This window comes from Eumetopias jubatus, unplaced genomic scaffold, assembly GCF_037043125.1.
Source record: "Eumetopias jubatus isolate StellerSeaLion01/CBP00866 unplaced genomic scaffold, mEumJub1_p1.0 scaffold_6, whole genome shotgun sequence".
NCBI lineage: Eukaryota > Metazoa > Chordata > Mammalia > Carnivora > Otariidae > Eumetopias > Eumetopias jubatus.
In genome coordinates this window covers 50,292,263-50,319,705 of record NW_028274812.1, presented here as the reverse complement: position 1 = coordinate 50,319,705, position 27,443 = coordinate 50,292,263, and the positions used below count along the sequence as shown (strand labels likewise).

General features: G+C 37.3%; 1 protein-coding gene across 3 annotated transcripts in view; it reads right to left on the bottom strand.

Moving 5' to 3' along the window:
• REV3L (REV3 like, DNA directed polymerase zeta catalytic subunit) overlaps positions 1–27,443 on the bottom strand; it is a 177,263-nt gene that overhangs the window by 38,889 nt on the left and 110,931 nt on the right. For 2 of the 3 annotated variants that reach the window (XM_028104163.2, XM_028104166.2), the window contains exons 17-21: positions 26,537–26,729; positions 25,178–25,289; positions 19,663–19,778; positions 15,780–15,898; positions 6,950–7,068 (exon numbers count right to left, since the gene is read on the bottom strand). In XM_028104163.2, the coding sequence (XP_027959964.2) occupies positions 6,950–7,068; positions 15,780–15,898; positions 19,663–19,778; positions 25,178–25,289; positions 26,537–26,729 (659 nt within the window). The remainder of the gene's footprint in view (positions 1–6,949; positions 7,069–15,779; positions 15,899–19,662; positions 19,779–25,177; positions 25,290–26,536; positions 26,730–27,443) is intronic. The other variant, XM_088023889.1, reaches the window with a different exon arrangement.

Genomic DNA, 27,443 nt, shown 5'->3' with positions numbered 1-27,443 from the left:
TGATTTAGTTTTAATACATAGTGGCACACTGCTTTCCAGATGGTTTTAATAATTTACATTCGAGCTAGTGATGATAAAGTACTTGTTTTCTTTGGATCTTTGTCAACACTGGGGATTATAATTTTTAAGTTATTACTAGTTTGATAGGCAAAAAATTGTATCACATTTTAATGTATTTTTTAGATTAAGGTAATCCTTCAATAATACAGATTTGTCATTGTGAATCTGAGATAACATTATGTGTGGATTCAGTCAGTCCCTTTAGAATAAAACAAAATGGATCTAATGACTCATTCTTTCTGTAGACCACATGGTGGTCAATGACCTGTCTTGGAGTTCTCTGATTCTTTCTTCTGCTTTCTACTGCTGAACTCCTCTAATAAATTTTTCAGTTCAGTTATTGTGTTCTTTCAGCTCCATGATTTCTGTTTAGTACTTTTTAATATTTTCTATCTCTGATAAAATTCTTACTTTGCTCATATAATGTTTTCTTGACCTTGATGAGCATCTTTATGACTGTTATTTTTAATTCTCTGTCAGGTAAATCATATAACTGTTTCATTATGGTCAGTTTCTGGATATTTATCTTCCTTTGTTTGGAGTATCTTTGCCTGGTTCCTCATTTTCCGTGACACTCTCTGTTGGTGTCCTACAAAAGACAAAGCAGGCACTTCTCCCAGTCTTCATGGACTAGCCACATACAGGAGGCCTCCACCAATCATCCCAGCCAGAGATTCTGGGGGCCTCTACCAACTCTTTCCCTTCCCAGGTAGAAGCAGGCAGCTGTGGTTGCTGTTCACCCACTCTTTGTTGAGCAGAAGGTGGAGTTATGGTGTTTGCTAATCCAAACAACTTTGTTCTCCTCTAGGCAGTCAGACTGTGTTTAACCTGTCAGAGCTCTAAGACTAGAAAGACAGATGGCAGTTCTTTGTGTAGCCGTGGAGGAGTTGGGGCACTGGATGCATGGATCTCCTTCTCTCCCCAGGGGTAAGCTGAGAGGTGGGATTTGTCATCTACTCACTCTGTGCTGAGCAGCAGGGGAGGATGTATGGCATTTACCAGCCCCATGCCACCATCTCCATTTGGCTCCACCAGCTAGACTGTTGAACTTATCAGAGCCCCTTTGGAGAAGTTGGGGTGCCAGATATGCAAACCAACCTTCTCCTCTGGGAGAAGCAGAGAGCTAGGGGCCATTTACTGATCATACAGCTCTAGGCCAGAAGCAGGGACTCTGGCAAGTGGGTATACTAAATCTCCCTACCAGCTTTGGGGAGTCTGGTTCTGCATTTATCCAGGGCACAGGATTCTTTCAGTTAGTTCCTGGATTTCTCACAAAGAGAGTGTCTTTGAATTGTTGCTGAATCGGTGTGTTTACAGGGGAAGGAGGATCTAGGGCTTCCTACTCCACCATCTTGCTGATGTCACTCCATATCTTTCCTGACATTTTAAAATTATTTACAAAGTGGACTTTATATATTATTTATTTATTTAACGATTTTATTTATTTATTTGACAGAGAGATATAGTGAGAGAAGGAACACAAGCAGGGGGAGTGGGAGAGGGAGAAGCAGGCTTCCTGCCGAGCAGGGAGCCTGATGTGGGACTCGATCCCAGGACTCTGGGATCATGACCTGAGCCGAAGGCAGATGTTTAATGACTGAGCCACCCAGGCACCCCAAAAGTGGATTTTTTAAATTAAAAAAGCAGTCTTTTAAAATAAGATCACCTTCATGGGGCGCCTAGGTGGCTCAGTTGGTTAACTGACCTACTCTCGGTTTTAGCTCAGGTTGTGCTCTCAGGGTCATGAGATCAAGCCTCGTGTTGGGCTCCGTGCTTAGCTCAGAGTCCCCTTGGGACTCTCTCCTTCTACTCCTCCTTCCTGCTTGCTCTCTCTAAAATAAACAAATCTTTAAAAAATAAGTAAGATCTGGAGCGCCTGGCTGGCTCAGTTGGTTAAGCAACTGCCTTCGGCTGAGGTCATGATCCTGGAGTCCCGGGATCGAGTCCCGCATCGGGCTCCCTGCTCAGCGGGGAGTCTGCTTCTCCCTCTGACCCTCGCCCCTCTCATGCTCTCTCTCATTCTCTCTCTTTCAAATAAATAAATAAAATCTTTAAAAAAAAATAAGTAAGATCACCTTCATTCCTAATTTCTAGTCCTATTTGGGTCACCACATGGTGTAAAAAGAGAATGGAATTACATTGTGGTCTTTAAAAAAATGTGACAAAGTAGAATTTTGTTAGGTAATTTTGTTGTTGTTAAAGAATTATGTCATTCTCCTAATACTTTGTGAAATTCAAGTATAATAAACAAATACAAGTTTTTATTTTTATTTGTTAAAATATTTTATTTACTTGAAAGCGAGAGAGTGAAAGAGGGAGAGATCACAAGCGGTGGTAGGGGCAGAGGGAGAAGCAGACTCCCTACTGAGCAGGGAGCCCGATGAGGGACTCGATCCCAGGACCCTGGGATGACTGAGCCCAAGGCAGATACTTAACTGACTGAGCCACCCAGAAGCCCAAATACAAGTTTTTATTTGGGGAAGAGGGAGGGAAATATAAAGTATAAGCTACTCATGATAGGCCTGGGTAGGTGCTGAATGGATGAACTTAGAGCGTCTTGAGGGCACAGGGTATTTTCTGGGGTAGGGCTTCTAAGAAGAAAGTGACAAAAAGAGTTAAGAATTCTAAGTAAAACTCACTTATTCTGAACTTTTTTCTTTGGATTGGCTCTATATCCAGGAAATGAAGAAAAAAATTTTGAATATTATCTTCTTGAGCTACATAACCTTCTGCTACCAACACACAGCTCCTAGCTCAGAAACTGGAATAGTATTCAAAACTATTGGAAAGCAGATGAAATCAGAACGCTACTATGAGTTCCCTAGATCGTTACTAGTAGGGATTAGGAAGGTTTTATAAGCTGATTGAGGAATCTAAACATGGAACATAACATTTTATGGGAAAATACATTCTAACAACACAACTCTGAGAACTTAACTCATTTATATAAATCAAGGGCTTTCAGGAGACCAAATGTGAATTTACAAAAACAAAATGATAATAATCAGGGCTCCCTCATGCTTTACGAACAGATTTAATACAAGAAATTCTTGACTAGCAAGTTCCTTTAATTTCCGAGGCAATTTACAAAAAATGTGTCTATTTACTTAAAACACTGTAGAAAGCAAATGCAAATTAAAAAGTATGACTTACTTTGTTGGTAAGATTTCACTTAAATTTAAAAATATAATTGTGTGATCTTCCAAAGTATCTCCGAAGAAAGACTGTATGGTCTCCATGTAAAACAAGCCATCTAACATAAATGGTCTAATGTTTAAGTTCAAGTCCTTTATGTAGTATGTTAGGTCCAGCTCTCTATTTCACTTGGCAAAAGCAATTACTTATCCTAGATAATGCCTAATTAGAGGTAGCAAAATATGCATTTACTGCATTTTAGGGCTTATAAGTAAGCCACCAAATGTAGTTTCCAATGTTAAGTTTTATATTAATATTAAAAGTTTCACTTTGGGGTGCCTGGGTGGCTCAGTTGGTTGAGCATCTGACTCTTGGTTTCGGCTCAGGTCATGATCTCAGGGTTGTGAGATTGACCTCTGCATCAGGCTCCATGCTCAATGGGGAGTCAGCTTGAGATTCTCTCTCCCCCTCTGCTCCTTCCCTGGCTCGTGCCCCCCTCCACAGACTCTTTCACTCAAATAAATAAATCTTTAAAAAAATAAATAAAAGTTTCATTTTATTTATTGACAGATAACTTCTCCTAAACTTCTATCTCGATAAGGCTTTGATCATAAACTTAGTGCTTTCTGTGACTTCACACTTTACTTCCTTGAGATTCCTCAAAAGAGATTGGAGATGACATGCTCAGAAAGCAGTTCCCCCAAATGTTTCAAGTCGTTTTTAAGGCTGTATTTCCATCCTCACCATCATGTGGCCTTACAATTCAATAAGCAGAGCTTCATTCATTTCAAACACTGGGCATATTAATTTCAGGACTTTTTTCTTTATATAGCTATTTTCTAAGCTTACTACTATCATTTTACCTTTAACTTAAAGAAAAGTAGAGGTGGGAACTTTCACTTCTGACTATGATGGAATAAATGGCACTGGACTAGCTTTCCTGCTTTGATAAAACAGTTGAGGTAATTGTTTCTGGGCAAAGAACAATAGGCAATGTAAGACTGTGCTAGTGAACCCCAGCCCATGTGAAGACAATTTCCTAATTATACTACAGTATGCTAGAATTTAAGTAGGCTGTCTTGCTAAGCTGAGGAAGCAAAGATCAGAGTTCAGGCAGTTCACAGCTAGAATCTGAGGGACAGAGTGTCTGTGCAAGCAGCAGAGGTTAGCAGTCAGAAACACAGGCGGAGGTTTCCTGTGAGTAACTAGCCCAGGGCTGTGCTGAAAATGAGGAAGATGAATCCCTATGAGGCTTACTAAGGAGTAGCTGCTGTGAGCGTGGGTTTGGAAAAGAACTATTCAGACAGTGCTGGGGTTGCTAGAAAGTAGAGACCTCATTATCCCTTTATTAACAAGTTGGGCAGCCAGCTGGGAGTCCAGAGAAATCATGCCTCAGGAGGCCTTTGACCTAGAGTAAGGCCTACTCTAGACAAACCTAAAACCAAGCACTAGCAATATGCAAATGGAACAGAGTTTGGAGATTGAATCCTACAAGTTTGAGGGGCTTAGAGAACACTTTGGTTTTTGAGAGAATCACCTTAACAAAGTATAAAAACCAGGTTTACATAAGTTCAAGGTGATCAGCCAATAAATGAATTGCCAACTTGAGCAAAAATAAACACGCTTCACAGGAAGATAACAAAAATCCAGAATCTGTACAAGAGAACATCAACAATATCCATTACATAATCATGCAAAGAAACAAACAAAAAATATGATCCAGTTACTATATGAGACTGATGAATCACAGGCCTGTAACTCTGAAACCAGTAATACATTATATGTTAATAAATTGAATTTAAATAAAAAAATGTTTAAAAAATAGGACCCAGTTAAGAAAAAAAGCAGTTAAACAGAAACTAACACCGAGATAGCCAGATGTTGGATTTAGTAACTATTATAGATATGTTCAGGAATCTAAGGAAAACAATATTTAAAAGATTAGAAGAAAAACATAGTCTTAAGGAGTGAATAGACAGGGCAACAAAATATGGAAACTATAAAAAGAAAAGAACCAAATGAGAATTTGGGAACTAAAAATACAGTAACTGAAATACAAAATGGCTGGCCTTAACAGCACACTGGTGATGACAGAAGGAAGTTAGTGAACCTAAAGATAGCTTGTTAGAGAAAAGTCTGAAGAAAAATGTACAGAGCCTCAAAGATCTATGGGACACGTCACATAGTTTAATGTAATTTGGAGTCTTAGAAAATGGTAAGCGGGGGCAGAAAAAAATATTTAAAGAAATAGCCAAAAATTTCCTAAATTTGATGAAAAACATCAATTTAAAGATCTAAGAAGCACAGCAAACACCAAGAAAGTTAAACAAATTCTTAAAAATCCACATCTAGGAATATCATAGTGAAATTACTGAAAAGTAAAGGCAAAGAGAAAAACCTTGAAAGCAACCAGGAAAAAAAAAATCACAGAATTCTGTTTCAGATAAAGAAAGCTGCAAAAGGACATCGACATCAATCCAGTCTAACGATAATAAACAGCTGGATAATCTACAAAATCATGTTTTCTTGAAGCCGTCAGAAAGTTGAGGTTACAAGAGAATCAGGTGAACTAAATTTTACAGGGTGACAAATCCATCTAAAGGCAGGACCCATAACTTATGTCATCTTTGGCAGAGCACTGGCAGCAGAGGCAGCTGCCATAAAAGCACTTAAGAGTGAACCAGTTAAAATGCTAATAAATTCTTAAAGGTCACGGATGGGCCAGCATGACAGTTTATAACCACTGGGAACCCCAGATACCAGAGGAGTGTTTTTTCATGGAACCCCCACCAAGACTGGGGGCAGGGCAGGGCAGAAAGGAATGAAATCCTGCATCTTCCTCTGATTTTTCTCTCCTATGAAGCAAAGGCTTGAGCTGCTGTGGGACTGGCAGGAAACTCTTAATCCTCAGGATTTAAGCAGAGATCCACCATCTCTGGGGAAAGAAAAGATGCAAAAGATGTCTGCTGCTGGGAAAGGGGTAGTTGCAAAAGCTGCACCTGAAGGAAGGGCAGGCAACCGCCCTGTTCCAACGGTGGGCCTTGTACTAAGTAACAAGCAACAGCTGTCTACCACTGGAAAAGAGGCAGGGAACCTTTCCATCATAGATTCCAGGCAAGGAAACAGCGCTGATGAGGAAGGAATTGAAGCAAAAAGCCATATCTTCCCCTAGGGCAGTCAGGAAATCTGCTTGGGGCCAAGGCCTGGCAATAGTACAAAGCAGAGGTCCACTGCTCTGTGGAAGTGCAGGACTGCTGAGAAAGCCTCATCCTTTAGGAACCTCTAAGGACTGACTGTGGATCAGGAGAGCTGATTAATTCCCCTGCCTCCACTATAAACCTTACACAGAGGAACAACAGCAGTCAGCTGTTCATGAAGCCTGACTTTGAAAAAAAATGCATTGTATACACTGGAAAAATGAGGAGAATGACTATTGATTTCTCATTAGAAACAATGGAGGCCAGAAGAAAAGGGAGTGAAATCTTTAAAATGGTGGAAGAAAAAAAAATCTCAACCCCAGAATTAGACACTGAAAATATCCTTCAAATATAAGGATGTGATAAAGACAATTTAGCAGTTTCATAAAATATTATACATTCACTATCTAGACTGGGGTAGTGGTTAAAGGGTATATACATTTTTTAAAGTCATGGCACAATACAATTTAAATGTGTGCATTTTGTTGTATGTAAATTTACTCTAATAATACTCATTTTAACAGATATTATCCTCTTCAGAGTTATAAAACAATTACCTGTACAGATCTGTCTTGTTATCAAACCAATCTGATAAGACTCGAAAGGTAAAGAGGGGAAAACGCTGATGAAGAACATGAAAGCTCACATTTTCAAAGGTGTAGTTAGTTAGAGCCACCTAAAAAAAAAATCAACAAAACCAAGACTTCATTATAATAATGCTTGTATTTATGTGCAAATTTTGTTCTAAAAGATCCGGAATATTACTTCAAACTTTTCACAGTAGATATGAAAACTGCCTATAAAAATGATGTTACAAAAAAAAATAATAAAACTGTATATATAGCCTTCTAGATGGAAATACTCATAAGCTAATATTTAATTAGAAAACAATCAGACCAGATGAGTTCAACTTGGTCATGACATAAAGAGATCTCAGTTTTTATCACTTCTTTTATACTCTATGCCAATACAAATACTGACAAAAGCATTTAAAAACACTTTTTAAAAGTTATTATTTTTAGTAATCTTTATACCCAATGTGGGGCTTGAACTCACGACCCTGAGATCAAGAGTCGCATACTCTTCTGACTGGGCCAGCCAGGCACCCCTGACAGAAGCATTTTTACAATATGATAGTCCTTTCAGTATAATGTCTTAAAGACAATGCCTTTACTATCTGTTGGGAAGGAAATGTCCACACTTTTCAAATCTTTTATCTTTCCTTTTTTGTTTACATAGGGAACAATGTTTATAGTTGTGTGTTCAGTAGTGGTCGACAACAAGAAGCATATATTTTCAAACAGTTTTTTAATGATTTAACAATTTTTGTAAATAATTTTCATGCTTCTGCAGCTGTAGATTCTTTGAATCCCTTGCTTGCTCATGCTTTAGTGTATTTGCAATACCAAATACACAGGTTTAGTATTTTTGCCTGTTAATGATTGTTTCATTTGTTATGTTTTGGTTGAGATGTTAAATGGTGGATGAGTACCATGGATGTGAATGTGGAAGTAATTTTAATCATGTGTCATAAGGCCTAAGTTGCAGTAACTACTGCTGTTTTATTTAACAGTGCCTTGTTGCTTTGTATGCATTAACCGTTTGGGTGTAAAGATTGTGGGTGTAAAGATCCCAACAGGGAGCCACAGTATTTAAATTGACCAACCTAAATGTTACAACTACTATGAGGTGGCCAAATGTAAACTAAGAGCCTTAATTAAAGTGGTGCAATTTTGTATAACTTAGCATCAGTAGTTCAATAAATCTGGATTGCCATGCAAAAAAAAAAAGGCCTTTTTTTAAGCAAGTTAATTTTATGTTCTTTCCATATTTACTTTTTGGTCCACGAAGACATGCTGATTAACAGAATTCCACAGATTCAAGAATGAGTTACTTAGTTAAGGTCAGGCATTCATCCTGCTTCCAAGAATTTCATTGGTACTAAGACCCAATACATGGACATTATAGTCACTTAATTTCATTCCCAAAGCAAGAGATTAAAAGGAAATGGCAGAAATGTTTCCCCATGCTCAAAATATGTAGGAAAAAGGGGCACCTGGCTGGCGCAGTCCGTTAAGTTCTGACTCTTGGTTTTGGTTCGGGTTTCCACTCAGGTCGTGATCTCATAGGTTGTGAGACTGAGCCCTGCCTTAGGCTCCGGGCTCAGCAGGGTGTCTGCTTGAAGATTCTCTACTACTGCCCCTCCCCCTACTCGTGCACACTCTCTCAAATAAATAAAATCTTTTAAAAAAATATGTAGATAAAAGTATGTTAATGGGAAAAGAATACTAAAAAAGGGTCCAAATTCAGAACACATACCTTAGCTAAATGCTATCTCAGAAATACCTATAGGACACAAGCAACCGAGACAATGGCAGGCATTTCAAGGCAAAATGGAAATTGAGGAATCTGCAGTCCTCAATCTTAGGTCAACTTGGGAGGAACAGTTCAAAAGCACTTCACATTTGTACATTATAATTATAAAATATTTTCTTTTCCATTTCTACAATCCAGCAGGTATAAAACGGATTGAATTTTTAAAGGCTCATCTCAGTGTATGACCCAAACTGGTCTTACTTTATGTACAATTTCTTTTTTTTTTTTTTTAAGATTTTTTATTTATTTACTTGACAGAGAGAGACACAGTGAGAGAGGGAACACAAGCAGGGGAAGTGGGAGATGGGGAGCTGGCTTCCCACTGAGCAGGGAGCCCAATGCAGGGCTCGATCCCAGGACCCTGGGATCATGACCTGAGCCGAAGGCAGATGGTTAATGACTGAGCCACCAGGCGCCCCTATCTACAGTTTCTATCATTCACCAGAATGACAGCACTGCAATTGGTATAACTGCAAGCACACATGTGTGTACACACAGAGTTTTAAACTTTGGAACAAGCCTATTCTAGGGTCACCAGTATAAAGCAGGTACTAACCCATTATCCTGGAAGTAAATCACCATTTTTTCCAACAATCATTACTGGCCAGGAGTACTTCTCTCAAAAATAACTCATCTTATTATCAAATCCCTATATTTGAGTGACTCTTCTACTTGCTAACGAATATTTTCATTTGGTTGTTGGTTTTTTTTTGTTAAATCCCATTTAGTGTTACAGAAAATGGAGCCAAACATCTGATCTCTGGTAGTTACATGATTACCTAATACAGAGTATAGCACTTTAGACCAAATACATACTTTTGCTGGAGTATACGTCTTCAGTAACATAAGCAATCAAAAAAACCTCTACAGAAAAGGTTACCTTATTGTCCTGTAGCTCTCTCATTAGGGAAAATTTTGAAACTTGCCACATAAGTTGACCTATGAGGATTAACTAGCAGATTTTGTGACTCAAATTAAACTTAAAATCTTAAGAAATTGGTTCCCAATACCTGAGACAGATGGCAGATCTATGTTCTGGGTTGATTTTATTTCAAATAGGACAATTTCACAAATTGGATTAAGACTAAACAAATATTATAACCTTATGACACCCACTCTACTTTGAGTCTTCTTGGTGTCACAGGAGCATAAATATACTTAGCTATAATCCCAGCTGTGAGTAAAACTAAAGGAAAGAAACATGAACTCTAAAATTAAGATGATCTATCTTCAGAATGTTCCAATCTTTAGAAAGTGATTTACTCTAGAAGTTGAAGTATGGATTCAGAAATATAAAGTAGGAGTTACTTGTTTTGGGGGGAAATCTAAATAAGTTAAACATTAGATAAATGTACTATGTAAATCAAAATCAGAATTGATAAAAGAGTTACAATGCTTGTACATTTATTTATTGATAAAGGAATGGTCTGATAGAGGTATGGTTATACTTTTCCATTCACAGCTGCAGTCAATGTGCAAAATACAAGAGTTAATTACTTCAGAAATAAACTTACTCAGACCTAGGAGAGGCAGTCAGAATTAGTGCAGGGGAACAAAGAAAATAAAGATGTAATAAAGAAAAATGGAAGGAGATCATAAGTACCTGTGCTCTATCCTTCATCACCTTATTCCCTCAGTTGTTCCTCATTACCTGAGTCTTAAGTTAAAAAAAGTTTTTTGATTGACACATACTTAATTAAAGAAATGTACAAAAATTTAAGGTGAAGAACTCATAAATTTTTATGTATATATACAACCAAGTAACCACCACCCATATGAAGATATAAGAAATTTCTAGGACAGGGCGCCTGGGTGGCTCAGTTAAGCATCTGCCTTCAGCTCAGGTCATGATTCCAGGGTCCTTGGATCGAGTCCTGCATTGGGCTCCCTGCTCAGCGGGGAGTCTGCTTCTTGCTCTCCCTCTGCCTGCCACTCCTCCACTGCTTGTGCTCTCTGTCAAATAAATAAATAAAATCTTAAAAAAAATTTCTAGGACACTGGAAAGCTGTCTTCAGAGAGCTTAGTATATATATATATATTATTTATGTATTTATTTTATACATATTTATATTTAAAATAAAATATACACTAAGCTCTCTGAAGATAGCATGCCTACGAGTCCAAATCTTTATTTTTAAAAAATTTTAAAAGATTTTATTTATTTGACAGAGAGAGAGAGAGTGTATAAGCAGGGGGAGCGGCAGGGAGAGGGAGAAGCAGGCTGGGATCATGACCTGAGCCGAAGGCAGACGCTCCCCATGAGTCTGAGTCTTGACCCCTTAACTAGCTAATGAGGCTTTCTTTTTTTTTTTTTTTAAGATTTTATTTATTTGAGAGAGAGAATAAGAGATAGAGAGCACGAGAGGGAAGAGGGTCAGAGGGAGAAGCAGACTCCACCCTGAGCAGGGAGCCCGATGTGGGACTCAATCAAGGGACTCCAGGATCATGACCTGAGCCGAAGGCAGTCGCTTAACCAACTGAGCCACCCAGGTGCCCGCTAATGAGGCTTTCAACAAGTCATTAAATCTCTGTGAACTTCAGTTTTTTCTATTTGGAATAGTACCTCACTACTCTGTTGTCTTATTTATGTTGCAAGTTTGTTATCAAAATTTAAAAGTGACCAAGTCTGTAAAAGTGCTTTATAAATGATAAAACAGTATATGAATGGGAGCGAGTACATTATTCTACTTCTATATAATCTTCATTGCCCATCACACTGTCTTATTTAAAAGCACCTGACATGCTTATTGACAAACTAAAACTGTAATAGGGAATATTAGAAACAGATTCTGATGTTGCCAAACCGAGATAATGGGAGGTTTACATGCTTGTGTGGAAACATCCGACTTTCCTAGTGGCTCTCTTGGGAGTGTTCTCTTCTGGTTATTCATCTTAGACTGCTTCTTAGGATTTAATTCCTCTGTCTACTCCTCAAAATGTTTTCGTTCACAAAAATGTCTTTTGGCTCAATCCTGATCACTCTCTCCATTCCCTTCTTGGTGAGTTCATCCACTCTCATGTGACTTCCAGGCTCTATCTCTAATCTAGACCTCTACTTAATATTTGGGACTTTCCTATTTACATTCCCCCTTTTTTGAAGATTTTATTTATTTATTTGAGAGAGAGTGAGAGAGAACACAAGAAGGGGGAGGGGCTGAGGGAGAAGCAGACTCCCTGAGACGGACTCGGGGCTGGATCCTGCAGGACCTGAGTCAAAGGCAGCCACTTAACCAACTGAGCCACCCAGGCATCCTCCTGTTTACGTTCCTATTTACATATTTGGGACTTTCCTATCTTCACCTGGTTATCTGATACCTCATGCCCTGTATTTTTTCACCTAACTGTGATCTTAAATCATCTATGCCAGAACCCTGATAATTATTCTTGACACCTCCTCTTCATCTTTTTGTACATCTAATTCTTGTGGATTTATCCTCTAAATTGTTTTTTGAATCCTTATACAGCTGCCAACTTTCATTTGACCTACCCCAAAAATCTTTTCACTGGTTTCCTTACCTCTAATCTTGTCCTCTTCCACACTGCTACCAGAGAGCTAGGTCTGAGGCAAATTCACACGTCACTGGCTCCGTCCCACCTTAGCCACCCACTCCCATGATCATACTCCAAGTTCTATTACCACCAGTAATCACCCCCTCCATAATCTCATGCATCCTATTCTCTGAACACCATCTCCCATCCTTGTGGTTTACTCCCTCTAGTACCCCAACCTCCCGTATCTAGCTCAAATTGCACAATTGTAATCACAACCTTGCACATACCAATTCTTTCTTTGCCTCTCTCCTGCTCTGTAACTGACTGATTATTTTTTCACAAAGCTATAACCCTTTGCCTGTGAGTTGAACAGAGCTGGCAGGTTATCGCTTTTTCTGATGCGAATCGCAAATGGGCTGTCCGTGCTACCTAGCTTTTATACTATATTTTCTAATTAACTGCTCACGAATTCTCCTGATAACAAAAAGTCCCTCCACTATGCTTATTCTCAGTTGAGAACACTGACTGCTTTTTTACTGAGAAAACTGAGGCAATCAGAAGAGAACTTCCACAGACTCTCATTGACCATCCACCTATCTACCAACACCTGCAACCGTATAGTCTGCTCTCTGCCTGTGAAAATAGAGGAACCGGCTATACTTTTTTTCCCCCAAAGATTTTTACTTATTTATTATGAGAGAGACAGAGAGAGTGAGCAAGAGAGAGCACGAGAAGGGGGAGGGACAGAGGGAGAGGGAGGAGCAGGCTCCCCGCCGAGCAGGGAGCCCGATGCGGGGCTCCATCCCAGGACCTGCTATCATGACCTGAGCCGAAGGCAGACGCTTAACTGACTGAGCCACCCAAGTGCCCCCCAACCATAGACCTGATTGATCTAACCCCAGCCTCAAATTTGTGCAGTAGAGATGGCAATGAATAAATATTTGGTACTTGGCAAATTCTTGAAAGGCCTGGATTAAGCTGATACCCAGAATTCTAAACACCATCTTCTGGGGGAAGAGTTATTTAAGCAGTCAACAAGTATGTCATGAGCACTATTTAAGAGGCACTGTGTTTGTTACTGAGGATTCAAAGTCCAGAGAGAAAAGTAGTAATTTTATGTTAAACAGGACAGTGAGGGGCACCTGGGTGGCTCAGGTCATGATCTCAGGGTCCTGGGACTGAGCTCCACACTGGGCTCCCTGTTCAGGGGGGGGAGCCTGCTTTTCCCTCTTCCTCTGCCTTTCCCCCAACTGTGCTCTTTCTCTCACAAATAAATAAAATCTTAAAAAAAATAAACAGGACAGTGAAAACTAGTATATTAATAAATAAACAAAATTTTAAAAACTCAAACAAGGTATAGAAGAAAAGATATTCATTCAACTGTAATCTATACTGGGGGAGTGCAACAGTTGAGATGTTCTAGAGAGAACAAGAGGATTTCACTTTCATTTTACATACTCATCCGCATTCATTTTAATAGTGAATACAAATTATTTTTAATAAAGAGCATATTAAAAACAATTATAGGGGGCACCTGGGTGGCTCAGTCGTTAAGCGTCTGCCTTCGGCTCAGGTCATGATCCCAGTGTCCTGGGATCGAGCCCTGCATCGGGCTCCCTGCTCAGCAGGAAGCCTGCTTCTCCCTCTCCCACTCCCCCTGCTTGTGTTCCCTCTCTCGCTATCTCTCTCTCTCTGTCAAATAAATAAATAAAATCTTAAAACAAAAAACAAAAAAAAACAAAAACAATTATACAGTTAGAAACTGCTAAGTTTCATGAGGGAGATACAGATAAAAGAAATAAAGATTAAAAAGGAGCCTCTGGAACTGTTTAGATCAGAAAAAATAGTTTGAGGATCTCTAATATGAAAATTCTCAGGGCCAGTTTCTGTCCAAAGTAATAACCCTTAAAGTTCCAAAATAACTTGAGATATAAGACAGAACTTCCCAAAGTTCATTCAGGATTTCCTGGAAATTTCCAAATTTGGGTTAGAAAAAAAAAGTGACTCTCCAATTTGGCCCATCTAGGAAGGGGGGCAGGTAAGCTATCCAACTCATAACTTTCTCACAGTTGTTCCCATATTTACAAATAAAGATCAGATATGCTGTATATTCAACCTAGAATTAGAGAAAGCCTTTGACCCTGAATTTTGAGTAAGGACTAAAGAAAGCTCTAAACTTTGAAGAAATATTTACTCCTCAATTTGTGATTTTAAGTTAATAGTGGATAATTGTACAGCTGCCTTTTGGATCTTCAGGGATGAAACTAAGATTCAATAATTTAATTTTGTGTTTACATATTCAATTTATGTGTTCATCACAGACAATATCAGAGACTGCAGTTTGAAATACAAGATGGAATGTACAAACCAAATACACCACAATCTCTATACCTTCCATATCCTATGCTGTGTCATTAGGAATTATTTTGAAGTCACTGGGGATTCCCTGTGCTCTGATAGTATTTTAAGAAGAAAACACTAAAATAAAATTACCCTCAAGCAGTTACATATATTATACATTTTCAAATTAGATGAAATGGGAGCATAACTTTAGACTCATGGTGTAGAGAGGAAATAAAAATAAGGACATCTGAATGTTATATAAAGAACCTAATTCCTTATGTGAAAGAATTACTGTGTGCTGGTGCCCAAAAGAATTGCAGAGGGCATGCTTGGAAAGTCAAATGTTTTACAGAAATGTGGAAGAGCAAGAAAGATCATAGTGAATAGGAGTGTATAATAGAAATATAATGAGAAAGTAGTTTCAAATAGGAGAAGCGATTGAAGAATACAGCTTTCTTTTAAATATAAAAATCTTACCTGATATTATCCAAAGTCCAAAATCTGAGAATAGACCAATTTACAGTAGGTATCTTTTTACATTTTAATAAAAGAAATCAGGCAACTTCAAGGATGCAAATATGGTGGTCTAAGATCCCATGATCTTACATGTTTAGTTAAAGAATTATTTCTTTGAGTGATTGTAAATAAGATCATTTGTTGAAATTTATACTACCAAAAATCCTTATCTGGACCCCCAAAGCCTCAACTGGAAGCTGCTATTAACTATTTCCAAGTACTGTCCTTCCAATTTACCTTCTTAGTCTGACGCAGTTTTTAAATATCCTTGGTTCCTTCCTATGTAGACTAAATTTTTCTTACTTACTAAATCAGAAAGACCAAGCTGAATTCATCTAGCACTAAGTGCAAAAAATGATGAAATTATACAACATTCGACGCATACAACATAAAACTTTATGATAGTTGTAGACTTTTCTAGCTACTGCTATATAGACACAAATGGAACAAAATTAAAACATATCAGTAACATTAAATAGTCCTGTAGCTTTGCATTTTAGAATATGTAGTATTTAGTTTTGTAGCTCTACTTAGGTATAACAAAAATAATTCACAAAGAAGCATAAGTTACATAGATTATACTAATACTCTACAATCACTAAAATAGTTATACCATCCTAATCTCTTATTTCCAATAAAATTTTAGATGAAGCACGTTACCTCATTCCTCATGATTCTCCACAGATTTAGTGTAATCCGGCCAACAATATTTATTTCACTCATTGTATCTGATCCATACTCATCTCTCTCAGGTGCAAATCTGTTCTCAATTTTGTCATCTACAGAAATGAATACAGATTGCTTCAGGACTCACAGAAACCAAATTTCCAAGCAAATTATGCCAAATAAAAATGAGAATAAAAATTAAAGAGATTAAAGATGAAATGTAATCATCTCTTTTTTATTAGGCTTAGAGAATAGTCATTATTTTGATTAAAACAATTTTCTTTCCTCTAAGTTATGAGAGAATTTTGTGAAATGTCTCTGAAAATTGTATTTTTTAAATAATAAAAATGTGTATAAACACATATTTTAAAAATAATAAACCCTTTTCACTTTAAATTTGGCAATTGCTGGTGCTATTCTTATGACACCTAACACGACAGCATTTCTTTGGTGTTAGGATATGTTTATTCTTACACTGGTCATTTCCTGGAAAACATGGTAGAGTTTTTAACCTAAACAACTCTCTGAAAATTTGTTGACGTCAATTAATGATGGTCATATTCAGAACGAAATTCTGCTAATTTTGTATGGACAACTAGGTGAAGAATAAGGTTCTGAGTATAGTTTCTTGGGTGATGATTTTACCTAGAATAGAAATTAAAATGTGTTTCTCTTATATAACACTGGGTATATACAAACGTTAATTAAAAAAAAAAGTAGGAAGGGAAAAATGAAGGGGGGAATCGGAGGGGGAGACAAACCATGAGAGACTATGGACTCTGAGAAACAAACTGAGGGTTCTAGAGGGGAGGGGGGGTGGGGAATGGGTTAGCCTGGTGATGGGTATTAAAGAGGGCACGTACTGAATGGAGCACTGGGTGTTAGACACAAACAATGAATCATGGAACACTACATCAAAAACTAATGATGTAATGTATGATGATTAACATAACAATAAAATAAAAATGTAAAAGAGGATCTGGAATTATATATATATATATTTATTTATTTTAACATGAAATTTCCCCCTTCAGGGCCCTTTTATTATTATTTTTTTTTAGATTTTATTTTTATTTATTTGACAGAGAGAGACACAGCGAGAGAGGGAACACAAGCAGGGGGAGTGGGAGAGGGAGAAGCAGGCTTCCCGCTGAGCAGAGAGCCTGATGCGGGGGTCGATCCCAGGACCCTGGCATCATGACCTGAGCTGAAGGCAGACGCTTAACGACTGAGCCACCCATATTTACCATATATTGAATGTCTATCATGTTCTAAGAACTTTATTAATATATTTTTTTTTAACCTAGCCACTCTATTTATTTTTTGGGGGGGCTAATGAGCTTCATTAACTTTAATCTTTTAAATGCATAATTAAGATGCATACAGTAGTATTTTAACCTAGCCACTTTATAATGCTAGTATAATTTTCATTTTGTATTGTAGTAAATTCTACTCAGAAATGTTATTATTGGGGGGCCTGGGTGGTTCAGTCGGTTAAGTGTTGCCTTTGGCTCAGATCATGATCCTAGCATCCTGGGATCAAGCCCCGCACGGGGCTCCCTGCTCAGCTGGGAGCCTGCTTCTCTCTCTGCCCCTCTCCCCCATTCGTGCTCGCTTGCTCTCTCTGTCTGAAATAAAGTCTTTAAGAAAAAAAAAAGTTATTATCTTGGCCCAGGTCATACAGTAACAGAACAGTACTGTAAATCAGGGTTACCTGATTTGAGAGACCATGTACATACACACTCATCCCTCTTTATTTTTTAAGAAGATTTTATTTATTTATTTGACAGAGAGAGAGAGAAAGAAGGAGGAGGAGAGAGGGAGAGAGAGAGAGCGCAAGTAGGCAGAGCAGCAGGCAGAGGGAGAGGGAGAAGCAAGCTTCCCACTGAGCAGAGAGCCCGATGTGGGGCTCAATCCCAGGACCCTGGGATCATGACCTGAGCTGGAGGCAGACGCTCAACAACTGAGCCACCCAGGCGCCCCCCTCTTTCCTTATTTTAAAGAGATGATGTTTGAAAGTTTATTTCATTTAACATTTATATAATGTTTACTATGTTCTTAAGCACTGTCCTAAGCACTTCACAATTACTCTATGAGAGAAGTTCTATTATCACCCTCATTTTACAGATGAACAAAGTGAAGTATAAATAGGTTAAGTAACATGTTTGACATCACATAGCTAGGGAGGATAGCCAGGATTTGAACCCTGGCAATCTTTCTCCAGAATCTATGCTCTTTATACTGCCTCCCTAACCATTCCCTTTCTATTGCACAATGTTGCCTCATAAAAATGGTTTCAGCAGTGTTCTAAAAAGGCCAGAGCTCTCTGAGTTGGTAGAGCATGTGACTCTTGATCTCAGGGTTGTAAGTTCAAGCCCCATGCTGGGTGTGGAACCTACTTAAATAAATAAATAAGTGGGCAAGAGCTCTCATTCACTTTTTTTTAAAAAAACTTATTTTAGGGGCACCTGGGTGGCTCAGTCGTTAAGTGTCTGCCTTCAGCTCAGGTCATGATCCTAGGGTCCTGGGATCGAGCCCTGCATTGGGTTCCCTGCTGGCAGGAAGACTGCTTCTCCCTCTCCCACTCCCCCTGCTTGTGTTGCCTCTTGCTGTGTCTCTCTCTGTCAAATAAATAAATAAAAATCTTAAAAAAAAAAAATTACTTTAAAGCGCATGCACGACTGGGGGGAGGGGTAGACGAGAGGGAGAGAGAATCCTCAAGCAGACTCCCTATTGAGCAAGGAGCCTCACGTGGGACTTGATCTCAGGACCCCGAATTCATAACCTGAGCAGAAATCAAGAGTCTGCCGCTCAACCAACTGAGCCACCCAGGTGCCCCTCATTCACTTTTCTGATCTGAAGTCATATACCTTACCTGTTACAGCTAATTAAAATAATTAATGAGTAGACCTGAACACTCATGTTGCTGCTCATGAATATTCAAAAACCTATCCAAATGAAATGTTAAAAAAATTGAGATATACCACTATTCCCAGCTCTCAAGGGACACAGAAGCTACGAAAGATTTGTACAGTAAAAAACTATCTTTGCCTTTTATTCCAAGTTTTTTGCAAAGATCAAAATACTTACTGTTCTTGAATCTTCTAGCTTCAGCCTTTCCTTTTAAAGTTACTAACACTTAAGACATTGTATTGAAGTCATAACCTCTCCCAGGAGTTCTCTTGGTTACTTTTCACCAATATACCCAAAATATATGCTCTTTTGTCCTAGTCAGACTTGTGACTTTAAAACCAAGTTATTAAAAATTTTGTGGTTATTAAGAAAAACATAATTCTGAAAAGTGCTTTATAAACTTGTTATTATTGCTCCCCTCCTTCAAAGAGAATCAGATTTGTGGGAAACAGCCTTCAAAATTCATGCAAGTTTTTAGCCTGATACCTTAATAAAAATCAATAGTTAGTGTTCCTCTACCATCTTCTCCTTCCTTAAACCCAAAAGGATAAAACATAGAAGCAGACAAAATAAAATTATGGTACATCAACCAAAGAAATGTTATGTGTTCCATAATGATTATGAAGAAGACTATCTCATAGAAAAATACTTATAAGATGCAAGATGAAGGAAGCATAACAAAAAATGGGATATATGTATGATTAAAGCTATACAAAAAGAGACCTAGATAGACATATGCAATGACTGAAAGAAAAAAAACAACTGCCTATATAGCAGTGAGATGGGGGTATTTTTTTTTTTTACTTTTCTTAATTTTTGAATTTGTCCATAATGGAGTTACGATATATCTAGAACTTACACAATTTAGTATTAAAAATTAGAATAGTACTTTTTAAACATCTTGCCTTTATTTACTTTGTAATTTGCTGTTGTTGAACCATAAAATATTCACAATGCTTCATACCTGGCACCCGAGAGATCATCTGACATAGGTCAACACTTAAGGCAGCAGCCCTTTGTAAGAGGTAACCCCAGGAATGCATCTGAATCTCATACCCCAGCAGAATATCAGGATCATACCTAAAAGGAATGAAAAAATTAAACAAGGACCACACATTTGAACCTTTAATCAAAAGAATGGTTTCTTCATGATATAAAGTACAAAAAATAAAAATCTATTATGTCTTTCAGATGGAGAAGAGATGATATAGTGGTACCTATAGAATTTCTATATAGGAAAGAATAGGGCGATTAGAGTTCCTAATTTGAAGCTACTTTTGTAAAGTGATCATAGTTTTTACTAAGGCTATTTATTTGATATAATTTAGGAAAGAAGCTGATAGAAACTGGGGTGCAAGAAAAAAAACTGGGGTGGGAGAGAGGCATTACCACTGAAGTATTAGAGTGAGCATACGATTGAGACTATCACGTGGGCAGGGGCAGGGTGATGTATCAGGGCACGTGTGGACACTGTTCTGAAAAAGATCGCCCCCAGATCATTTTGTTGCCACTTCTCGCTAACCTATACTGTCTTAAGCAGTTTTAATGGTGAGAAAGAAAATGAAAATGTCTTCCTTTTCCCACTTAATTTTAGTAATGATTTGGTCCTCATGTGAAGTAAGGCCTTAGTAATGACAAGCTTGTCCTCTAAACTTAAGAGGTGACTCAGTTTAATGGAAAAATGGAATATTAACAGGGGTGAGGCTAATGTGGGGAAGCTAAGCATTAGAAACTAGGAGAAAAATGTGCTCATTGCAGTCACATAGTTGCACTGGTAATACTGGACTGACAATGTGCATTCAACTCAGAAACAGCCTCTTTGTGGCTCCTCTTAGTACTTTCATGGTGACCACCATAGAAAAATATTTGGTGATAGTATAAGGGAAAATAAACCTGTAGATTTACCTCAGTGGGAAAACTGCATAAGGAAGACAGAAAATTACCGTCACAATCTGACAACAAAAACTTTGAGAGCAAAAACTACAATCATGCTCCAAATTGGAAGCTCCAAATTACTCTACTGTCTTATTTATAAAAGCCAAAAAGCAGAGTGAAAGATAACAAAAACTTACAAAGTTAGGTTTTATGTCACTGGTTGTAATTGCTACCGTGGGCCGTGCAGCTTGTCCAGATTGTGTCATTTAACACTTGAAGTATCATCCAAAGTCTGTAGCATAGGATTATACTAATTTACTGATGTAAGCTATATATAGCTACTCTGCAAGTCTGTGGTATAACAACGGATCAAAAGCAGATCAAAACCAGTTTGCTAATATTTTATCATACTTCCACAGCTGCTTTCTTAAAATGATGGGGTTGAATGGCTTTAGTTTTCACTCAGTCAACAAAAATAAGAATGTCATAAAAAAGTCCTTACTTTTAATCCTGAAAAGTTTAAATGGTGATGTCAAAAGAACTAGGTTCAAATGTCTGCAACAGCATTCTTTTTATGATCTCTATTCCTTAAGGGCCCTATCAAAATACATTCTATAATATAAATTTCAACATCTGGTAATCTGCTGTGATCCACAATTATACCATGGACCACAGAGTAGTCCTCAAACTTGTCAGGAGAAAAAGATAATGTATATATTACCCATGTGTTTTTCTCTATACAAATAGGGTTGAAATTTCTGAGAAAACCACTTAATTTAATGATCACTTATTGATTAACTTAATAGAACAGCCAAATGGATCTTTTCACCAACCTATAAAAAAGTGTTTTCTTGGTAGAAAGTGCCACATGGCTGGTAATTCTAGAACAAAGACCAGGGGTAAGACAGGAGCATGGGAAGCAAAAGAAAATAAGGCAATATACAACAACGAGGCAAATACTTAGTCTCAGAGATCAAAGGCTAAAAAGGTAGACTAATACTAAACAAAAGTCCGGAAAGATCCTAGGGCACTCAAGAAAAGAGAGGTCTCCCAACACTCTTCCTGCTCATTAGTTTTCTAACATAACATCTAATATGTTAATATATCTTTGTTGATAGCAATTTCATCAATTCTTCCATTAAGGTTAAACTCTTTTTTTTTTTTAAAGATTTTATTTATTTACTTGACAGAGAGAGACACAGCGAGAGAGGGAACACAGGCAGGGGGAGTGTGAGAGGGGGAAGCAGGCCTCCCGCGGAGCAGGGAGCCCGATGCGGGGCTCAATCCCAGGACCCCGGGAACGACCCGAGCTGAAGGCAGACGCTTAATGACTGAGCCACCCAGGCGCCCCAATGTTAAACTCTTTTCAGGGCAGTTACCTGAATGACAAGTGCATCTCGCCAAAAACTATGTACTGTCTAAATCTGAGAAACTGGGGCAGAAATATCGTATCAAGTGGCTCTAGGGATTAGCAGGAATAGGAGATTTGAAGGATTCCCATACACTTAGGAAAGAACCGATGCAGCTGACTGCTTTAGTACCAAGAATAACTCAGAATAGGCATTACAATGCGGCCACAGTTGGCCTTGATTTTCAGAGAAGAATTTGGAAGAATCCTGCAGTTCCTACTGCACACGTTTCTAAGCACAGGTACATGAAGAGGATGCCAGATGATTACAGAGCTCTTCCTTGATAAACCTTATAAAGACAGTTCTTCTGATTTCTTCATCTGAATTTCTCTGATTCATAAAACACCTTATTACTGCAAGAATTATTATTCCAGTCAGCTACTTGCTGTTTTGTGGCACCTGACCATAATAGAGTTGGTTAAGTACACTTACTTTTTGATGTTTTGAAAATATATTTATTTTTATTTTTTAAAGTATTTTATTTATTTATCTGTGAGAGAGAGCGTGTGCATGCACAACCAGGGGGAGCGGCAGGCAGAGGGAGGGAGAAGCAGGCTCCCCGTTGATCAGGAGCCGGATGCGGGGCTCGATCCCCGGACCCCGGGATCATGACCTGAGCCGAAGGCAGACGCTTAACCGACTGAGACACCCAGGTGCCCTGAAAATATATTTATTTTTAAAAAGTTGTCTTTTATAAATTGCTAGTGCTCAGAGATGACTGCTGGAAAAAAAAAGTTATTCTGTGCTTCTTTTAATTGATTAAATAGATTTTATTCCTTTTGAAGAATTGGCTAGTTGTTTTTAATATTTTTCAGATCTATTATGTATATTTATTTTTTGACCTACAGGCCATTTTGTCTTAAGAAACTGTTAAAGCTGTTAAACCATGTCTCAAGTTCAAAATCCCAAGGATTTCATTTCTTCTGTGAAAACATTTGGTGACAATAACAAAATCTTTGTGACTTGTTCTTCAATTCTGATGAGTTATATCTAATTTATCTGGTTTCTAAAAGTTATGGAAAGAACAAGGTTGGGTGGAGGGGATTAGTGGTGAAGGAAAAAACAAAACTGGAGAAAACACAAGCAGCAGAAATATGAAATGAATTTATTTGCTTAGGCAGAAAAAAGCTGCTTCACAACTAAAATTTTAAGTAACCCATTAACATCTGGACACAAGAGAGATGGGGGTTCTAACTAAGGGCAGTGGCAATGGGTCAGGGCTGGGGGAAAGGAATGATCTTGAAACATAATTCTGAGGTTAAATGGATAAAATGTAATATATAAGTGGAAGGAAGAAAAAAAGGGAGAAATCAAAGCTTATATTTAAAGTTAGGGAGGCTAGGAAAAATGTAATATTATTAAATAGTTCAAGGGAATATAGAAAGAGAAGAATGACAAGACAATGAATTTGGTTTAACTTTTTAAATATCACTTCATACTACTTTTTGTTTGCCATCTGAGGTGGTAAATATTAAGAATAGAAAAATAAAGAGAGTAAAACTCTGAAAGTATGCATTTATATTTTATTCAATTTTATATTTAGCACCTAGCACTATACCTTACACAGAGTAAACATTTATGTATTGACCAGGCCAAGAGTTTTATGTACATTATCTCATTTAACTTTCTTCTTCTACCTTTTTTTTTGCGGGGGGGGGAACGGAACGAGAGGGAGAGAGAGATCTTAAGTAGGCTCCACGCCCACCCAGTGCAGAGCGCAATGCAGGGCTCAATCTCACAACCCTGAGACCATGACCTGAGCTGAAATCATGACTTGAGCTGAAATCAAGAGTCAGCCACTTAACCGAATGAGCCACCCAGGTGTCCCTCATTTAACTCTCCTACCTATTACCCATTTTACAAATGAGGAAACTAAAGTTTAGAGAGATAAGTACTTGCTCAAGACAAAAATACAGATGCAACAACATGGATGGAGCTAGAGTATTATGCAAAGTGAAATAAGTCATTCAGAGGTAGACAAATACAGTATGATTTCACTCATATGTGGACTTTAAGAAACAAAACAAACAAGAAAAGGGGCAGCGGGGGGTGGGGGGTGAGAGAGACAGACAAACGAAGAAATAGACTCTTAGCTATAGAGAACAAACTGATGGTTACCAGAAGGGAGGTGGGTGAGGGGACGGGTGAAACAGATGATGGGGATTAAGGGGTGCACTTGCTGTGATGAGCACCAGGTGATGTATGGAAGTGTTGAGTCACTATATGGTACACCTGAAACTAATATAACACTGTATGTTAATGAACTGGAATAAAAATTAAAATTAAAAAAACCCTGTCCTTCAAGTAACATCTTCTATTCATTAAGATATACATGTTTAAAATATAGATATAGAAGCATACAATAAAAGCCATGTTCTTAAAAAAAAAATTACAGAGGTAGCTGACTCCAAAGTTTATCCTGTTAAAGCCTATGTTGAGTAGGTACTCAACAAATGGGCTGAAAGAATGAAATAATCTTTTAGGGAGTTGTTTAGAATAACATATAAAGGACATTACAGAAAAGTGAAGCATTTAATAAGAGGGTCCATAGCTATCAAAAGTTACAGTCTCAAGAAAATGCAAAAGATTTAATTACTTTATTTTTAAATTAAAATACTTTTGTTTTAAAAAATCCTTTTCATAAATTTTGACAAGATTTTACTATCAACCATCCAGGCCAACTATCAAATGATCAAAAGAGATTTTTAAGGAACCATGTATTACAAATGAGTATGTATCACATAATCCTATATTTATGAACAGATTGCATGCCAAGGCTTTTTGGAAACTTGGTTTAGACCTCAGAAAACATTTAAGTAAAAAAAAAAAGTACTGAAACGATGGCTGGCTCCCAAAGTAGAAGCCTATTTAATGAATAGTACAATTTAAATTTAGTACCCATTATTTCACCACCATAGAAAAATCATGCTAAAAATCCAACTGGGAAAGTCAGAGGTTAAGTCAATATTTCTTTCAGTGACCCTTCAATCTTGAGAATAGAATATTCTTTTGGCATCCCTAATCTGCTGGAAATGGAAACGGTTGTGGGAGGTGAGGGCAAAATCTTTCCAAGGATAACTTTTAAGGGCCATAGGAAGGGATTCTCTTCCTTTTTCCTACCTTCACCCATGTTAATCAATAGCAAGAAAGGACTCTGAACAAAAACCAGAAAAATCAGAAAATACAAAACAATACCTTTTTATTATATCTGCAATTTCTTGAAAAAGTGCCTTCTCATCAGGTGCATAGGTAACTTCTAGTCCTGTAATTCCAGATCTAATCAGTAATGGGGTCTGATACCTGATATCTAAGAAACAAGCAAAATGTTTATTACATGTAACTGTGTAATATAATCCCTTACTTTTGAGTGAAATTATGCTACCAAAATACTTCAAATTAACAGTGTTCCCCAAAGTAATTAACTCAATTTCTTGAAAACTTTCTTAAAGGTTTTCTAGTTTAATATGAAAATGAAAATTCAAATTTCATTTTTTAAATTATTTTCCTGAAAAGTCTACATTCACCAAATTCCTCAAGTAATAATGTGTCACCCAAGAAGAAATTTTATTACTTTGCTTCTGTCTTTACTCTTCCTATGGAAAGAACTTTGCTTAGTAGAGAGTATTTTAATCAGTGGTATGTTGATTTTTAAGGAACTATGTATTATAAAAGAGTATGCACCACATAGCCCTTAATTATGAACAGATTGCACGCCACTTTTTTGAAATATTGGTTTAGAACTCAGAAAACATTAAAAAAAAAAGTTTATAACTACTTCTCAAGGAAAAAAAAAAAAAGCCCTGATTTGCAGTGCTTATTTCCATAATGTAAAGACTCCCCACCATGGCTGATTTCAAACTACCAAGATGACATCAACTAGTTCAGAAAATTCACAAAAATTTAACAATTGGCTTATGAACTGGTACAAGCCAGCTCAAGCACACCACTGATTAAACTGCAAATTCCTATATGGTTTCGTTCTATGCTAAGACTTTCTCCTCAGTTGACTGAATTCACATATTACTATTCAACTGCAGAACACTTATTATGTGATATACTCTGTGAAGAATGTCTAAACCAAAAATGTGTATATTTAGGAAGAGATATAAATAAAATTGTAATGTATCTTAAAAGTCTCTTACAATTCATTAACTTATACCAGTAACTGCTTTAAAGCAAAGAAAAACTCTCTATTAGCAGCAAAATACCAGCAATGCATACATAAGATTGTCCACCCAACCTAGAGATAATCATTTTAATTCAGTATTATCAATAGATATTTTATAAAATAGTATTCAGAACAAATTAGATATGTTAATTGGAAATATTACTAATAGCTTCCTATGAAGTGCTTCTGACTTCGGACAATAATTCAAGTAAGAATAATGAATCCAGGACAAAGCTATACACAATACTTCCTACTCTTACTTCAGCACACATTTTAAAAAGGAGCTCCTGATACTTGCTTGGTTTAGGTCTCCAGCACAGAAACTGCCCCATTAAAAGGTTCATCCTAGGGTGGGTAGGAACAAAATTAATGAAAATGAACAATACCTTGGCTGGAGACTGTCTTGTCTTTATCAATCACTATTACACCTGTGAGTTCTGTTTTGTCTGTATCTGGTAGTGGAGTGTCAGATGAGATGCAGTAAAACAGAGCACAGATTGGGTCAAATTCAGGATCTGGTTCTAAGTCTCGTCTAGTTCGAGCATGTAATTCCACACTGATCAGGGTAAGATTCTGTATCTAGAAAAGGAAATAAAAATGATGATTTCAGACAACTTTTTGAGACATGTTGAAAGAAATGTTTCACTAAGACTCCAAGGAACTATGTGTAAAATTATGGAAAAAAATGGCCATAAAGGATGCAATCACCAATTTAATAATCCGCAGATTAAAACTAAAGATTTTTACTTCCAAGATTAGATCGAATCAATTCATGTTTTTATTTTAGAAAAACTGCTTGTGCTATAATTTCTCAGTGACAATATATACTTAAAATAATTTCTCTAAAATACATGCAGTGCCTCTCAAGTTTCTCAACTGTTGAGAAAGAGAATGACTGACTAGTCCAAGTGGTTGTACATTTGAGTCAGAGTCTGTTACTTTTTACTTTCTACCCAGTTAACTATGGTTTCACCTATAGTTTAAACTAAAAAGAAAGATGTATTTTATTTTGAAACTCCTATGAATTCTCTACTACTACAATTCACTTCTGTATGTACTAGGCAAGTTTTTAATTATAGTTCTTCCTGAAAAAATATCCTAAGAATTATAAGGCATTAACAACACAATAGCTAGATTTTTGCCCATGTACATTCTCTTTAACGTACATGCAAAAAAAGTATTTTGCTTTTTACACTTATATTCCTACGCTAATAAAAACTCTGAACTATAATCCTTAGTTCTCTTTTTAAAAACCAAGACAAAATAAGTAGAAACTCTGGGTAAAAAAAAAAT